Source organism: Salvelinus namaycush, chromosome 31, assembly GCF_016432855.1.
Source record: "Salvelinus namaycush isolate Seneca chromosome 31, SaNama_1.0, whole genome shotgun sequence".
NCBI lineage: Eukaryota > Metazoa > Chordata > Actinopteri > Salmoniformes > Salmonidae > Salvelinus > Salvelinus namaycush.
Window position 1 is genome coordinate 27,056,906 of NC_052337.1, and position 19,453 is coordinate 27,076,358.

A 19,453-nucleotide genomic window follows, 5' to 3' on the forward strand; every position below is an offset into this window, starting at 1 on the left:
GCAGAGGCAAGTTCACTGGGCCAGGAAATGAATTTAGATCCCCTCGCCGCCGCCTTTTTTTCAATGACAGCTTATCAGGCGCTCCTCATTCTCCAGCAGTGGTTCATTTACAAAACTGCACATTGCACCGATTGTTTCCCAGGCCTTACTGTGAGCCAGTAAAGACAAGTTGGAATGAGTGAGCGCAGATGATGTCGGGGCTAGGGGTTAGGGGACTTGTGTAGTGTGCATTTTTAGGTTTTGGAAGGAGTGGTGGATGGATAAAGGCAGGTGTTTAGCTAGGAAACGTTGAAGAGACAGGATCTAATAGTAAACCTACATAACAACTGGTCCATTCACACATCCTCTGGAGCATATTTTGGAAGCAGCTGATTTGTAATAAAAGTAAACACTGCTTCTATAGATAAACCGCTCATATTGTTTACCAAAGCATCACTGCATGGATATGAACGCAAATTGAGTCAGCTTTATAAAGTTGAAATATTCTGAATTAAGAGAGAAAAAGCTCAACAATAAGGAATTCTAGTGACAGAGGACCATATCAACAGCAAAGAGTGTGAATTGAATCTCACAAATCTACCCCTGAAATACATTCTCACATTCAGTAACTACAAGAGAGTTAAATATACACGTATATCACTAAAACAAAGCTGTACTTCAGTGTTCTGAACATTCAAAACACCTGCTCTTTCCATGACATAGACTGACCAGGAGAATCCAGGTGAAAGCTATGATCCCTTATTGATGTCACTTGTTAAATCCCCTTCAATCAGTGTAGATGAAGGGGAGGAGACAGGTTAAAGAAGGATTTTTAAGCCTTGAGACAATTGAGACATGGATTGTGCATGTGTGCCATTTAGAGGGTGAATGGGAAAGAAAATATTTAAGTGCCTTTGAACAGGGTATGGTAGTAGGTGCCAGGTGTACCGGTTTGTGTCAAGAACTGCAATGCTGCTGGGTTTTTCACGCTCAACAATTTCCCATATGAATGATCAAGAATGGTCCACCACCCAAAGTACTTCCAGCCAACTTGACACAAATGTGGGAAGGATTGGATTCAACTTTGGCCAGCATCCCTGTGGAACGCTTTCAATACTTTGTAGAGTACATGCCCCGACGAATTGAGGATTTGAGGGTAAAAAGGCTGTGAACTCAATATTAGGAAGGTGTTCTTAATGTTTGGTATACTCAGTGTATATTCCTCTAAGAGTTCTCACACATGCTCAGCTGCTTGTGTAAGGAAAAGAGGGCTAGCTCGCTGAAAGCTATCATTTCAATTATGTCGAAACAGCCCTGCTCTTTTTCCCATCTCCATTTTCTCCCTTTCATTTGCTGTACCACAATCACGCTTTTCACAGAAACACAAAACACCATACGGGCTCTAGGCAAACGGAACAAAGACCCACTGAGAAGAAAACAGCATAAAGATAGTGTGTCTCCATCTCCTCTCTACTGGGTCCACTTGTGTGCTGGAAGACACAGATGAAAACATGAGAATGTGCTCTTTTGAGGAATGACTTTAATTTCCCTGTCTGAGAAGAGATGAGAAGCCTCCAAAGAGATACAGTACATTTGTTGCCAATTACTGACTCAAACAATCTTTTTAATTTGGAGAGAGAGAGAGAGAGAGAGAGAAAGAGAGAGAGAAAGAGAGAGAGAAGGGGGTAGGGCGAATGCTATGTGCCGTTGTAACGGCTGTCGTCGGAAGAAGGTGAAGACCAAAACGCAGCGTGGTAAGTGTTCGTCATGTTTAATAGAGACTGAACACTAAAAGGCAAAAAACAACAGTGACAACCGAAACAGCTCCGTCAGGTGCAACACACACTAAACAGAAATGAATCACCCACAACACAAAATGGAAAACAGGTTACCTAAGTATGGCTCCCAATCAGAGACGACGATAGACAGCTGCCTCTGATTGGGAACCACACCAGGCCAAACACATAGAAAACCAACAACATAGAAAAAAGAACATAGACTGCCCACCCTAGTCACACCCTGGCCTAACCAAAATAGAGAATAAAAAACCTCTCTATAGCCAGGGCGTGACAGCCGTATAACTGTCCATATACTGAAAACATAGGCTTGAAAAATGTAGAGGACATAGCGGGGATAAATAGATCTGCTGAGAAGCATGCTAATTTTGGTAGGTTGAATGTCTAAGCTAACATGGCATACCCACATTATTAGTAACAGCACAAGAAAAGAGCCCGCCAAGAACATTACAAACAGTACTTAGGATTCTCTGAAAAAGTAATAGCTGTATTGTCTAAAATTGCTTACCTTTCAAATACATCGATGTTTCCCAATTTAGCAGAATAGTTGTCTAGGTACGGTATGTGCAGGACAGAGTCTAGTATACTGTATGATTTACCTTCCTCACCATGACACAGACAGAGCCAAGTCCATCAGTAGTAGTTTATGTGTGATGTGTTGAGTGGCCTCCTACTGTATTCCATTATGCATCAGCCCTCAACATGCCCTTGTCTGGGGTGATATAAATTGCACATACATTACAGCATGTAATCCATGTTAATAAACTTAGACTGGCTCTATTACAGTAGGACAGGGGAAGTATCCCACCCAGGGGACCAGACACGTTCTACCATCTGTGCTTTTACTGTGTTTTTTGTAGGTTTTTGGGATTGCGTTCACATAAAATAATTAATTTGAGGATAAGCCAAATGAAAACTTAGTGCTAAACTGTTTTTGTGTTGTGGATTTCTTGTGGGTTCAAATAAACAACTGTGTGGAACAGAACAATATGTTTTACTGATGGTTCAAACAACAAGATCCTATATACTGACCCCCGATAGAACAGTGGTTGACAGAAACTGTTACAAACGTCCCATTATAGCCCCTTTACATGTCCGGTTAGTTCTCCTACCCAGGACTCCACAGGCCTGCGGTGAAACATTTCCTCCGTACTTTCATATCAGACGACTTCCTTTACGAGACAAAGAATCCAGATTGATGATTATAACACAATGTGATGGTTCTGAAGTGATGGTTCTCTACCCCGGCGAGATTATTTCTCTCACGTCTGAGTTTCTTGGGCAAAGCAAAGCCTCTTTCTACTTACTCTGTGAGAACTAGATTAAAAACTAAAGTGACACATTTGCATGAAAATCGCCCTTCAATGCACACCAGTCATTAAGTGGGGGTAATTGAAAAAGAAAAATGGAGGAGCGAATCAACACATCTGGTGAATCGGTGATTCTGTACCATGACTCTAAGTAGCGAGGGATAGGGCTTTGATAGCGCTCCAACCCATTGAGTCTAATGGTCATTAGCAAGGAGTCTTCTACCTCTTTGTTGGCCATAGTGATTAAAGCCCATAAATACCGGAGCATGAGCCATTAGGTTGGACTATAGTGGCCCATGTTGACTGATTTAATAAGGGAGAGCAATTGTTCAAATTAAAATACTACTAAAGTTGGCCAGGCGTCTGGCCCATGCCTGCGAGCGTGAGTGATGGAGTGGTTATGCAAAATGTGTGTGTTATCCATTGAAACAAGGCAAGTGATCGTTTGGACGGTGGGGGTGTCAAAGAGTTTAAACACACAACGGAGCGTAAAGTTGAAAGGCACTTGTTCATATGGAGCCAGATATATAGTTAATAACCGAGTTATATTTATAGTCAAGTAATAGTCAACTATATAGTAAGGCCCCGTTTCTCCTGATGCCAGGAAACACTATTGGGCCTATAATCAAACAGGAACTTCAGCCAACCATAAAAATGACATCACCATTCCCATCTAGCCTCAAACTATCAGAATCATTCTTGAGACCCTGCCATCTTTCAGGAGACCACTTTCCCTCCTAGACCCCCCAAATATTCCCCTGATATCCCTGATACAGCATCAGAGAGCCCTATTCTATAGGTTTCAGCAGAGTTCCAGGGTTTACACAAATGCAGCAGAAACCTGTGGAGGAAGACACCCCATTTCACTGCCTCTCCTTCACTTTTATGACGCTAACCTTTACTGTTTACTTAGCTTAGCCGCAGCGCTAATTCATCATCACGCATAATAACTCACATCAGACAATACCTTTAAGGGTCTCAGGGGGCTCCTTATAGACTTCAGTATTGGTGTGAAAAGAAAGGGGTCTGCGATAGGGAAGTATCAAAGCTATCAGACAGCAAGTCTAAATGTCAGCACTCTGGGCCCAGTGCTGTGTAAAAGCACATTGAGAGGATGTGGTGAGGAGAGGAGGGTAATATTCTCCACACAGTACTCTGTGACATTGGCCACTCTTATCTGTTTGACTCCTAACCGGAGCTGGCGGGGGTTGAATGAGACCCAGAGCCTGAGATTAGCACTGAAGGTCAAGAGCAAATAAATGTATTTGCTGTAGAGATCCCATCAGCGGCTAAACCTCAGCCAGATGTGTTATATATATCACCAAACCTTGAGACAATTCTTTCTGGTCCCAAGGAACTCTCTGGAGATTGCAGAAGGGACATATACATGTATGTGTCTCCCTGTGTGTGTGTGTGTGTGTGTGTGTGTGTGTGTGGTTGTTCTTCTATTCTCGTGAAATCCCCAAATTTCCCCACAAGGATAGTAAAACAAGGAAAATGTCCCATGTCCCCATGAGGACAAAGGCTATTTTATGCTTAGGGGTTAGGTTTAGGGTTACAATTATGGTTAGGGTTAGGGGTTAGGCTTAGGGTTAAGCGTTAGGTTTAGGGTTAGGCGGTAGGTTTAGGATTAGGGGTTAGGATTAAGGATAGGTTTAGGGAAAATAGGATTTTGAATGGAAATACATTTTAGGTCCCCATGAGGATAAAAGAACCAGTGTGTGTTTGTGCCTCTGGCTGTATGCACATGTGTGTGTGTGTGTGTGTGTGTGTGTTTGTGTCACCCGTCTCTTGGTCACACAGCTGTTCACAGGGCTCAGTGGTCCTCTGGCCACAGTAATCTCTGACCCACTGGGTGGAGGAGTTGGTCTGGTAATATAGGATCAGCTTGGCAGGGTTCAGCCAGTTAGACACGTCCAGGAAACTGCCCATGCTCACCACAAAACTACTTCCTGGAACAAAAAGAGAACAGAACACACTTTTACTCATCACATTTCTCTCAGCAGATCATACTGATGTAGTTTGAAGTATTACAGGATCATCCATCATTCAACGCTCAGTGTAACATATCCATGTTTATTGGAGTGAAGATCTTTCTGCTGCTAACAATCTGGCTATTCTCTTCTTACTAGCTCGATAGGACATAGAACTGGATATTCAAACATGTTCAATGACCCATTAGTTAAAATGTGAAAATAATGAACACCTTATAAAGTATCAATATTATGAGGATACAGTTCAATAAAAATATTATCTACAGCACAATTAGCAGCTATTGATGCCACTTCCACTTTGAACTCAGGTGATGTGAAGTGATAGGCCAGTCAGTGGTTCACCCATAGAGATCCTATTAAATTACTATAGGGGTTATGTCAAAGTCCCAGAATGGGGTGAAAATGGCAGCCATATTGGTCAGGGGAAAAATCCAAACCAGTCTAATTGGAATGAATGGCAGAAGAGGCATAATGCTGTTTTAACTTATGCAGGAAAATAAAACAAAGGCATGTGTTATATCAGAAATTGTGTATTATAATTATTGCCAACCTAAAATATTCATGTCCATTCTAGTATTCTAATTCCTAATTCTATGGGTTCACCAATCAGCCCAGGGAACAGTGTAATAGGGTGCTGAGTGATTCAATCCCTGATTTACTATTCAGCCGTGCCATTCCTACCACAATCGTTAAACTTCAATCACTAAACGGATTATTCTTAATTGATGCTATTGATTACTTTCTCCAGGGGGAGCAGTGAAGAGATTACATTTCTACCGTCTTCAAGGATATAGATTCAAATAACTAGCACTATGCATGTATGTAGTGTGTTCATGTGTCTGTTTGCGTTCTCGAGACAGGAGAAAGTGAGAGCCGTCTGAGCAGACCACCCCCCGGGCTACTAACTTTAAACGCCGCGTGCTAGCGTAGTGGCGGCTTCCCTGCTCCATCTACGGCTGCCCCCTGGACACTATGATCACTTGGCTACATAGCTGATGCCTGCCGGACTGTCCATTAATTCACGGTACTCCATTCTGTTTATTTGTGTTTTATCTGTCGGCTCTGTGTTTTAACTCAGGCTCTGTGTGTAGTTAATCCGACCCTCTCTGCCTAGTCGTCGCCATTTTTACCTGCTGTTGCTGTGTTAGCTGACTAGCTGCTGTTATCTCACCTGTTGTTTTAGCTAGCTCTCCCAATCAAGACCTGCAATCACTTTATGCCTTACTGTATGTCTCTCTCAAATATCAATATGCCTTGTATACTGTTGTTCAGGCTAGTTATCATTGTTTTGGTTTGCAATGGACCCCGTAGTTCCACTCTCCGTACCTCTGATACCTCCTTTGTCCCACCTCCCACACATGCGGTGACCTCACCCATTGAGACCAGCATGTCCAGAGATACAACCTCTCTTATCATCACCCAGTGCCTGGGCTTGCCTCCGCTGTACCCGTGCCCCACCATATCCCTGTCTGCACATTATGCCCAGAATCTATTCTACCACGCCCATAAATCTGCTCCTTTTATTCCTTGTCCCCAACGCTCTAGGCGACCAGTTTTGATAGCCTTTAGCCGCACCCTCATCCTACTACTCCTCTGTTCCTCGGGTGATGTGGAGGTAAACCTGCATGTCCCCAGGCACCCTCATTTGTTGACTTCTGTGATCGAAAAAGCCTTGGCCTCATGCATGTCAACATCAGAAGCCTCCTCCCTAAGTTTGTCTTACTCACTGCTTTAGCACACTCTGCCAACCCTGATGTCCTTGCCGTGTCTGAATCCTGGCTTAGGAAGGCCACCAAAAATTCTGAGATTTCCATACCCAACTATAACACTTTCCGTCAAGATAGAACTGCCAAAGGGGGAGGAGTTGCAATCTACTGCAGAGATAGCCTGCAAAGTTCTGTCATACTTTCCAGGTCTATGCCCAAACAGTTCGAACTTCTAATTTTAAAAATGAATCTCTCCAGAAATAAGTCTCTCACTGTTGCCGCCTGCTACCGACCCCCCTCAGCTCCCAGCTGTGCCCTGGACACCATCTGTGAATTGATCACTCCCCATCTAGCTTCAGAGTTTGTTCTGTTAGGTGACCTAAACTGGGATATGCTTAACACCCCGGCAGTCCTACAATCTAAGCTAGATGCCCTCAATCTCACACAAATCATCAAGGAACCCACCAGGTACAACCCTAAATCCGTAAACATGGGCACCCTAATAGACATTATCCTGACCAACTTGCCCTCCAAATACACCTCTGCTGTCTTCAATCAAGATCTCAGCGATCACTGCCTCATTGCCTGTATCCGCTACGGGTCCGCGGTCAAACAACCACCCCTCATCACTGTCAAACGCTCCCTAAAACACTTCTGCGAGCAGGCCTTTCTAATCGACCTGGCCCGGGTACCCTGGAAGGATATTGACCTCATCCCGTCAGTTGAGGATGCCTGGTCATTCTTTAAAAGTTACTTCCTCACCATATTAGACAAGCATGCTCCGTTCAAAAAATGCAGAACTAAGAACAGATATAGCCCTTGGTTCACTCCAGACCTGACTGCCCTCGACCAGCACAAAAACATCCTGTGGCGAACTGCAATAGCATCGAAGAGCCCCCGCGATATGCAACTGTTCAGGGAAGTCAGGAACCAATACACGCAGTCAGTCAGGAAAGCAAAGGCCAGCTTTTTCAAGCAGAAATCTGCATCCTGTAGCTCTAACTCCAAAAAGTTCTGGGATACTGTAAAGTCCATGGAGAACAAGAGCACCTCCTCCCAGCTGCCCACTGCACTGAGGCTAGGTAACACGGTCACCACCGATAAATCCGTGATAATCGAAAACTTCAACAAGCATTTCTCAACGGCTGGCCATGCCTTCCTCCTGGCGACTCCAACCTTGGCCAACAGCCCCGCCCCCCCCGCTGCTACTCACCCAAGCCTCCCCAGCTTCTCCTTTACCCAAATCCAGATAGCAGATGTTCTGAAAGAGCTGGAAAACCTGGACCCATACAAATCAGCTGGGCTTGACAATCTGGACCCCCTATTTCTGAAACTGTCCGCCGCCATTGTCGCACCCCCTATTACCAGCCTGTTCAACCTCTCCTTCGTATCATCTGAGATCCCCAAGGATTGGAAAGCTGCCGCGGTCATCCCCCTCTTCAAAGGGGGAGACACCCTGGACCCAAACTGTTACAGACCTATATCCATCCTGCCCTGCCTATCTAAGGTCTTCGAAAGCCAAGTCAACAAACAGATCACTGACCATCTCGAATCCCACCGTACCTTCTCCGCTGTGCAATCCGGTTTCCGAGCCGGTCACGGGTGCACCTCAGCCACGCTCAAGGTACTAAACGATATCATAACCGCCATCGATAAAAGACAGTACTGTGCAGCCGTCTTCATCGACCTGGCCAAGGCTTTCGACTCTGTCAATCACCATATTCTTATCGGCAGAGTCAGTAGCCTCGGTTTTTCTAATGACTGCCTTGCCTGGTTCACCAACTACTTTGCAGACAGAGTTCAGTGTGTCAAATCGGAGGGCATGTTGTCCGGTCCTCTGGCAGTCTCTATGGGGGTACCACAGGGTTCAATTCTCGGGCCGACTCTTTTCTCTGTATATATCAATGATGTTGCTCTTGCTGCGGGCGATTCCCTGATCCACCTCTACGCAGACGACACCATTCTGTATACTTCTGGCCCTTCCTTGGACACTGTGCTATCTAACCTCCAAACGAGCTTCAATGCCATACAACACTCCTTCCGTGGCCTCCAACTGCTCTTAAACGCTAGTAAAACCAAATGCATGCTTTTCAACCGTTCGCTGCCTGCACCCGCACGCCCGACTAGCATCACCACCCTGGACGGTTCCGACCTAGAATATGTGGACATCTATAAGTACCTAGGTGTCTGGCTAGACTGCAAACTCTCCTTCCAGACTCATATCAAACATCTCCAATCCAAAATCAAATCTAGAGTCGGCTTTCTATTTCGCAACAAAGCCTCCTTCACTCACGCCGCCAAACTTACCCTAGTAAAACTGACTATCCTACCGATCCTCGACTTCGGCGATGTCATCTACAAAATAGCTTCCAATACTCTACTCAGCAAACTGGATGCAGTTTATCACAGTGTCATCCGTTTTGTTACTAAAGCACCTTATACGACCCACCACTGCGACCTGTATGCCCTAGTCGGCTGGCCCTCGCTACATGTTCGTCGTCAGACCCACTGGCTCCAGGTCATCTACAAGGCTATGCTAGGTAAAGTGCCGCCTTATCTCAGTTCACTGTTCACGATGGCTACACCCACCCGTAGCACGCGCTCCAGCAGGTGTATCTCACTGATCATCCCTAAAGCCAAAACCTCATTTGGACGCCTTTCCTTCCAGTTCTCTGCTGCCTGCGACTGGAACGAATTGCAAAAATCTCTGAAGTTGGAGACTTTTATCTCCCTCAACAACTTTAAACATCTGCTATCCGAGCAGCTAACCGATCGCTGCAGCTGTACATAGTCCATCGGTATATAGCCCACCCATTTACCTACCTCACGACCCATACTGCTTTTATTTATTTACTTTTCTGCTCTTTTGCACACCAGTATCTCTACTTGCACATGATCATCTGATGATTTATCACTCCAGTGTTAATCTGCTAAATTGTAATTATTCGATTTATTGCCTACCTCCTCATGCCTTTTGCACACATTGTATATAGATTCTCTTTTTTTCTACCATGTTATTGACTTGTTTATTGTTTACTCCATGTGTAACTCTGTGTTGTTGTCTGTTCACACTGCTATGCTTTATCTTGGCCAGGTCGCAGTTGCAAATGAGAACTTGTTCTCAACTAGCGTACCTGGTTAAATAAAGGTGAAATAAAATAAAATAAAAATAAAATAAATATCAACCCAAAAAATCTAAAAAAGATTGAAACCCCCCCCGCTTATATCTATTGGTGGGGTCTCTGCTCTGCATTTGTTGGGTATTTACACTCCTGAGCCCACTCAGCTCCCTGATAATATCCCCCAATCTGACTGAGTTAGCACCAGTCTGCCACGGGCGGCTGATGAGGGATATTTCTGCCCCCCATTTGCTGCCATTTAAATGGCGGCCGTGCGTGTGCTATCTTAACTACAAATGCTCCCAGCGTCCACCAAGAGCTAAAAAAAAAATGGTGCTCTCCTGGTTAAGGCCAGGACAGCACTTCACCAAAATAATATCAACCTTAGGCTGGATGACTGAGGCATCGGTGACCAGACTACCTGTTCTGTTCTGCTGATGTGTTGGACGCACAGCTTAGAAGATAAGCGAGTGGCTAATTAAATTGCTTGGGCTCTTCATAATCACTCTCCTCCTTCCATCCATCCCTCCCCCTCTCTCCCCTGGCCCTTTAGCTTACAGCGAGGAATGGGGAGTCCTGGTATCTTGCCAACTCCAGACCTATACCCATGGACCTCCCATGTCCGAAGACCTCTCAGTCAGGATGGAAGTGTAAATACTCTGGAAACTGGAGTAATTATCTATTAAATTTGCCTATTCTGTCAGGATGCATGTGGCTTGTCCCCTGATGCAGTTTTGACAGTGTGTGCATGTTTATCTAACAGTGGTCCATAGAAATGCATAGCAATTATGAATGTTTTGTTTGTTCCAGCCTAATTAACAAGGATTAATGTAGTATCTCTCAATTATGTGTAGTACTTACTATAGAATGTTGTAGTATACTGTAGAATACTATAGTAAATACTACAGTATTATCTACCTTTAAAAAAACACTGTAGTAAATACTACAGTCATGTCAGGCAAAACCACTAGTCCGCAAAAACATTACACTTTTTAACGATAGTAAATACTACAGCATTTAATTTGCATATACCCTGCCCATTCCCCTCCCCTATATCCCGATGTGTGCCACCCATTAGTGAGAAACCTACATGCCAAGTATAGACCATAGAATGTGTTCCCTGCAGGTTATAGAGAAGAGCAGGAGCGCTGAACACGTTATAGATCGTTTTCTCTTTTAGTATTTCTCCAGTAGGTTTCCTCAAGGAGAAAGACTCCACTTATATGTCAAACATAATAAAACCAATAACATTGTAAATATTACAGTAATGTCAGCAGAAACACTACGGTAAATACTACAGTATACAACATTATGCAAAAACACTAAAGTATTTACTATAGTTTATACACTAGTTATTTTATTACAGTATTTATACTATAGTTAACTGCAAATACTACAGTATACTGTGGGAGAGAGAGAGAGAGAGAGTAGTTAGAGTGGTTAGATGAGGAAGTTTATGGGGGATACTAACCGTCGGCAACAAAGTGTTCGGGCACGTGGAGCGTAACCTTGACGGTGAGAGAGCAGGAGAGCTGCGTGCCGTAAACCACAGCCAGGACACACGTACTGATGGTGATCAACGTCAGAGTGGCCTTGTTCATCGGGCTGTGTGGACAACCTGAGGGAGGGGGAGACAGGAGTTAGGTCTCACATCAAAACTCAAGGAAGGTGCAGAGAAAACACATGCAAATTATGACTGAAGCTGTTAGGACACAACAAAGAAATGGATTCAAAAACAAGAATATACAGGAATATGAAATATTTTCTGAACATGTCTATTTAATCTGAAATGTATTAATCAGCACCATGTCAAAACCACTTTTGGTGGTCCAAAAACTATCAAACAGTTTAATTTCAAACACACTGTACCACCAAACTTTCACTTTTCACGAAAAACAAACTAGCTAAAAACACCACATACACTGCAGTTAGTCTCTGGCTCCTGTAGATGTAGGGGGAGTTGTTGTGTTTTGATTGGAGTTTTGGTGGTGAGCTCGGAACCATCCAGGGTTCTTTCTAAACTGATTTATGAATAGCACAAAGGCTGTAGTCCAGCAGAGGCAATTAATCGTCATGATAAAAGATGTTAAGAAGGCCCAGCCTCTTTCCACCAGTACAACATCTAGTGTTGCTGATAAATGACACCATCATCTCTGACAGCATTATAGATGGGTTGTTTTGGATGCCCTTAAGGTGTCAGTGGGCTTCTCTCCACATTGGGGAGAAAGGGAGCTGAAATGAGCTCATTATCTCCCATAGAGTGGAATTCATCATACAGCAGCACACAGGTGTCATATCAAGAGCCAGATTACCAGTCACCAAGGTGAGGGCTGAGCTGTTATTGAGGGTCAATGGACAGCCTGCTATTTGCTTCTGGATGACGTGTAATGATACAACTTGACTTTTCCTTCCAGTCAAAGCATCTCACCTTGAGCTTTACCTCACTTTAACCCCTGGAATCACACATGTTCTGAAACCAACCTTACACATATGGCTCATACTGTGCCGGTGTTGCATTCCAATAGCTGCTATTTCCAGCAAATGTGGGAATGGTTGCTAAATGGAATGGATGGAGCTTAGGACTGCGACTGATAAACAGACAAGACACTCCAATCACCCGGGTGGACGAACAGTAATGCCCACTGTGTGTGTGTGGGTGGGGACAAACATAAAAGAGGATGAGAGAGGATGAGAGAGAGAGAGAGAGAGAGAGATAGAGAGAGATAGAGAGAGAGAGAGAGAGAGAGAGAGAGAGAGAGAGAGAGAGAGAGAGAGATTAAGAGACACTCCAATCACCTGGATTTATCTAATGACCCTGCCATTTTGGCTGGACTGAAGCAGTGGGTGTCTATGACAACAGCTCCCCAGCAACTAATCCCATCTGTGTGAACACTCGGGAATGATTAGGTCTGTGAGGGGGCCCTCAATTACTGTAAAAGCCTACAGATAACACTAACAGATGCACACACACGACCACACATCAACGCAGGGGATGATAGATTGGCACATATATACGGACACTCACACACTTATATACACATTCATTCACACACACAAAAACGGCAGAAGGGCAACCACACAAACACACTAGCACATGCCAACTGCAAACAAAACGACATAATACTCAAAGCACAAGTACATTTGGTACACACAATCTGAATTTCACAGGCTCATACTAGCACCCTTCACACTTGTGCGCCCACGGTCTCCAGCTAATGCATGTTAACAGTGTCCTTTTTATAGAGAAGTCTGCAGTACAGCCAACAGCTAAGATAAGCTTACTGGCATAATACACCCATATAACATACACAATCATAAACACAAATAAACATGCATATTATGCAAACATGAATGTATTAATGCACAGGGACGCGCTCACAAACATACAAGAAAGGCACATTCACAAGGACATCCAAGACCACACACACACACACACACACACACACACACACACACACACACACACACACTATACTATCAAATGGCAGTTTGGTTATGCAGACTAAATCATGGCATCCATTACGGCATTTGATTCAGCTTGCTTATCATTCAGACTCCATTTTCCTCAGCTCATGTATCTGCTGAGTGTCATGATGGTGCTATAAAGCCTTCTAACACCACTCTGGGGATGCCAATGTCTTCCCTGCTCCCAGCTCCACTCACAAACCCAAAGATATATATTCTTACTTCAGTCGGCTCAGTCCCTCCCATGCTCCCCATACAGTTACAATTGCATTTTTTTAACACCACCACTGTCAAAACAGTAAATGTAGCCATAAGCCATATTTTCAGAGTTGGATTTTCAGTTACACTGTTATTTTTTCCATAACTAAGTTGTTGTGTTTTTACAGTAGACCCAACGGTGAAATATTCTATGGTGGTAGGATTTTACTCGTTCAACGGCTTTGGCTGCTTCAGTGAAAATTCAATTCACACACTAGCCTATTGAAGCTTTGGTTCTGTCAGTGATAGAGAATGAACAAATGGGGGTTGAAATCTGGTTGAATTTGGGAAACTAATTTTCATAGCAGCATGTCCCAGGGCTGGGCAGAGGGAGTTGATACTAGATTTTTCAAATCATCAAGCTTCCCAACAAAGTTTGCAGTCAGTACTGAGAAGGTCAGCAGGCACATTTCTATTGAGAGCAAACTTCTGTGTAAACACACTTAAGAAATCACATTGACGAAAATGGGAAATTGCCCTTGAAATCCACTTAGAGTAAATTCTAGCCGTAGTTTCCTCTTTCCACACACATACTGTATATGGACAATGACGCACGCACGCACGCACGCACGCACGCACGCACGCACGCACGCACGCACGCACGCACGCACGCACGCACACACACACACACACACACACACACACACACACACACACACACACACACACACACACACACACACACAGCTAGCTTAGCGAGTACCACTTCCTCCCAATTCGATCGTTACTTGGCGCAAACTCGAGACCCCTGCCTCACAAACACACGTGACCACCCTCCTCAAGCGTCTCAGCCGATCGCGTCACCTCAAAAGCTTGTGAGGTGACGCAAGCGGGACACTTAAGGCTGAGGAGTAAGTTTGGCACATCCCCATGTTCTACACACGCATGCGCACACACAAACACACACACAACTTCTCTAGTCTCACCTCTGCTGCGCCGGCGTCCCCTGTGCTGCTCTGTGTAGAACTTCAGCTGGGTCTCATCATCACCCTCTGACCCCGAGTCTCCTTGGCGCCCAAACACACTACCAGCCACTGGAAGAGGAGAGACAGAAGGCAAGAAATAGGAGATGAACGGCATGGAGAACAATTGGGTCATAAGTGTATATTGTTACCAGTATGGTGCGAAACTGCCATTACTGTGTCCGTCTGGGATGGACTCACACAATGTGTTTTTGGAGACAGCTAGTTTCAATCAATAGCACATCACATTCAACCATAACAGACCACATTCAGCCATTCATTTCTCAGTGTTCCTTCTTCCTTATTCCCTCACCCACCAACTAAAGGCTTATACAATACTCACTGACCCATCAAGATCCCCAAATAAATGGTCGACTACCATACAGCAAACATATTGCTTTAGTTTCCAACGACCCTGAATTTCCCACTCAAAACATTTCCTAGGCCCTTGAAAGTCAAATCTGCTAAGTGTTTAGGCTACACTGCAGTCTATTCATAGTTGCAGCTCTCTATCAGGGTTCTTCAACTCATCCTAAAAGCATGCTGTTAAAATCTCATCTCTCAAGAACTACAAACACAATCTCCCCGTAATGAAGAAAGGAGAAACTAAAAACGCAATGACTGCAATATGCCTTGGCCAACCTGTCTTTGAGGAGAGCCGTTTCGCATTGTGTAGTGGATTAGTTAGTCTACTTGAAACACCGGATCAAAGGTACTAATTTTGCACCTCACGCAAAAGCGTGCCAAGGAGACAGGAGTGCAAGCAGCTTTCGCACGCAGGTTCTTGGAATGAATTATATTTAGGGAAAACAAAATCAGCATTTGATGGAAGTTGATGGAAAGGCCTTTTATATGTCTCACTTTGTGACATTTTCAGGCCGGAATTATTGAACGCTTTCTATTAGACGAGCTGTTTACATGGGCTCGCTAGGCGCACCCTTCAAAGAGTTTTATGGAGCGGATCACTTGAAAGGCATGCTCCCCTTTAACCACTGAATAAAGCCATCGCAATGCACATCAAATATGTGATGATCTGCAGAAACAGAATGAAGTGTGAAGCCTTAGGATGATGAGACCAAACTTCACCATAGTAAAGAGTAACAATATATTGTTGTGAAATGTACTCCACACCTAGCAATGCCATAAAGGGGTTCTAACATCTTTGCGTATCGAATTAAGGTGTTGGCTTGACAGTCGCCGGACCCGGGTTCGTATCCCGGTCGGGACTACCCCCACCGAATTTGCTACATTAGTGTCAAAAGTGAGATGTCGCCTGTGAGACCATCGGAGAGGCGTGTACACGTCAGCTTGGTATAGAGAAGTGTGGGGGCATGCTCTCCCAAAGTAAGGCGGTAATGTAGCAACCTTAACATAACTGCGATTACAGTGTCTGGGATGGACTCACAGAATGTGTTTTTGGAATTGGTTTGACAGTCGCTGGGCCCGAGTTCGAGTCCCCAAATCTCTACAACAATATGCAGTAGGTGCCCACTGTTCAACATTAGCAGGAGGAAAAGTTAAATGATAGTAATACAAAAATAAGATAATGTTTCAAAAAGGCAATGAAACAAAACGAAAGGACTCGGACTAAGCAGGCATTATATAACTCACTAGGCACAGGTGGGGTCTACTAGGCTCTGACCACCCTCTACATGTGCAATTCTGTGAATGGCAAAATCAAACACCTGTCACACCGTTATATATTGACCTCCCCCATGGCCACGTAAACACCTTAGAGCATTCCAAAATGGCCCACAATCTAGCAAGGATCGAATTACTCGCATTTAAAATATAAGCAAAACACTTTCGGAAATCATAACCATGACTAAAGCAGACTGGGTAAACACTCTTTGAACATATAAATGGTATCAACAACATATTCATTAATTAGCATCACATAGGCCTAATTCCAAACAAAACAGAAGACAGGAGAATGCCCTCCCGTGCCCAGAAATACTGGCACACATTTGCGTGCGCTTTAGAATGCACAGTGGAGCATGGACCAACCGGTGAAGCGTAGCAACACAAACAAAAAAAAAGAATGATGATAGAAGCGGATTCAATGGCCGTGGGATGACATAAGTGTGATGACGCGAGGGCTTATGAAGTACAGACCTTCGTCTCCTGAGTACAAACCTTTGTTCAATTCGTTCAATCCTTCATCTCCTGAATACAAACCAACTGGACTTACATGTACAGATGTCAGATCTTAATAATACCCATTTTGTCGCAGGAGGAAAATAATCCTGCAGCAGGAGGATTTTAATAAATATTGAATATTTAAAATTACCGCCAGGACCAGCTGGAACTGTTTGTAGGCTATACAATAACTTAAACTGCAGGTCCACTGGGCGTCAGTTCAAGTATCCTATTTAAGCCACAGTGTGTCTCGTGTGAATTCTTATGTGGATTATAATACATTTTCATATTTGTAGGGGGTACATGTATTTTTAATGAAGGAAAATCTGTTTTTTAGATTAATTGTTTTACTATATGTTCAAGTCAATCAATATGCCAAATACATTTTTGGTTCCCTCAGTGCTAGTGTGATCCAGAGGTTACTGCCACTGACCTCAAATGACGTTAACAGACAGTAACTATGATGATGCAATCGCTCTTCACAAGATTTGAAAGGAAGGATCTTGTGATTAGTGCTCACATGTCAAAGCTGCTGAATCTCACTCCTGTGAAGAAATCCTCTGATCTAAATACATTGAGGCAGCTATATGATGAATGTGAAATTCAGAATTGGAGTTTGGAATCACTGGGTGTATTGCCAGAATCCTACGGAAGCCTACTATGCCCAATCTTACTGCATATGATTCCAGAAGACTTAGCTCTTGACTATTAGTCGTCAGAGGGGAGTAGATGATGAATGGAAAGTGTCTGAAATAGTCAGTTTCGTACAGAGGGAGGTTCAGAGCAGGGAGAGAGCACTACAAATGACAAGATCATGCAACCAACAGAAAGAGAGCAAACCATGGAACAAGTCATGCTCCTCCAATGAAATGAAAACAAAAAGACCCAACATGCCATCTGCTGCGGCATTGCACACAGCCAGCCAGAAGGAACAAAACTGTCTATTCTGTGACAGTGCAGACCACAAATTAGAAAACAGGCTCAGACCACAATATTGCTGCACGCAAAGAGAAACGAAAGAAAATGGGAAGATGTTTTGTATGTTTAGGACAGAAACACATAGCAAAATTATGTCAAGTCAAAGACATGGCATGTGCAACATGTGGAAGCAGACATCAAATTGCTGTGTGTACCGGTAAGAGGAGTGAGGTGCAACCCCCTACTGTTTCTGCAGATGCTGTTATTTCCTCAGTTATTCCCCATTCAGTGAAGATGAAACCAGATGGACAGAATACTGTGTTGCTACACACGGCAAAGGCATGGGTAGAAGGCCCATTGAGCAGGAACATAGCTCATTGCTTACTAGATGGAGGTAGTCAGAGAAGCTTTGTACATAAAAAATCTTGTGAAGCGTCTGAAGCGACCAGACAAGAGGCATTCACTCTTCACATGTTTGGCTCCTCTGCTCCAGCAACGTCCCAAAGCAACATAATACAATTAATATTGGAGAATTTCTGGGACAAACAGCAGAGAATTGAAATAGAGGCAATTGAAACCCCACAAGTGTGCAAAGCTGTGATGAAGGCTCCTGGTGAGCAGATTCAACATGAGCTCAATAGAAAGGGACTGCAGCTCGCAGACTTTCCAGAAGATGACAATGATCCTGAACTCTCTGTCCTGATAGGAACAGAGTACTACTGGCAGATAGTATCAGGCTGAGTGGAGCAACTGACAGAGATGATGTTTGCTTTAGAGAGCACCTTTGGATGGTCGTTGCAGGGACCAGTGTCCATGTAAAGTGTCTAGTCTCCAAACAACTGCATGCATTCTGGAAGCTTGAGTCTCTGGGTATCACAAGCGAGAAAACACAGAATGCAGAGGAAAACGAGGCTCTACAGAGGTTCGAGAGAACAACCACCTTCAAAGATGGACGATACCACGTGGAGTTGCCATTGAAATGAGAAATACCACAACTCCAAGATAACTATAGAATCGCCAAGAAACAGTTTGACGGTCTGAAGACTGAAGAAGGATGGGACGTTGTACAACAGATACAACGAAGTAATAAAGGACTACTTACAACAGGATATGGCAGAGGACGTGCCGAAAGACAACGCATCAAGCGCAGACAATGTGAAATACTACTTACCTCACCATGCAGTACTCCGAGAGGACAAGGTGACGACAAAACAGAGTGTTGTTTGATGCCTCGTCCCATGAAGATACCTGTCAATTCCTCAATGACTGTCTACTCACAGGACCGAACCTGAACGTGGAGCATTGTTCTGATAAAGTTTAGACTACATGAGATCGCATTCATGGCAGACATCAAGAAGGCTTTCCTGCAGATATCCTTAGAAGAGAGAGACATAGATGCCGTGAGATTCCTGGGGCTCACAGGCCCACCAAGGGTAGAAAATGAAGAGGATATGCACGTGCTGAGGATGAACAGAGTGGTATTTGGAGCTTCCCCAAGTCCATTCTTGCTCGCAGCTACAATCAGGAAGCACCTGAAACAATATGAAACAGAACAACCAGAAGTTGTAGAGATACTGAGAGAGTCACTCAATGTAAATGACTTGATTGCAAGTTCATGCGATGTTGAAGAGGCTTACCTTGTGACAACAACTGCAAAGTGAATGCTGACTGCTGCAGGCATGGACCTCTGCAAGTGGATGACCAACTCTCCTGAACTGAAAACAAAATGGGAGGAGAATACGACAACTGACCACCCGTTGGCGCTAGAAACACAAGGAGTAGTGCCCAAAGTTTTAGGTTGAGTGTG

The 19,453-nt window shown here is 44.1% G+C and overlaps 1 protein-coding gene across 1 annotated transcript in view; it reads right to left on the minus strand.

Moving 5' to 3' along the window:
- LOC120025537 (astrotactin-2-like) overlaps nucleotides 1–19,453 on the minus strand; it is a 451,161-nt gene that overhangs the window by 250,251 nt on the left and 181,457 nt on the right. The window contains exons 5-7 of the mRNA XM_038970100.1: nucleotides 14,554–14,661; nucleotides 11,376–11,522; nucleotides 4,870–5,037 (exon numbers count right to left, since the gene is read on the minus strand). Coding sequence (XP_038826028.1) covers nucleotides 4,870–5,037; nucleotides 11,376–11,522; nucleotides 14,554–14,661 — 423 coding nt within the window. The remainder of the gene's footprint in view (nucleotides 1–4,869; nucleotides 5,038–11,375; nucleotides 11,523–14,553; nucleotides 14,662–19,453) is intronic.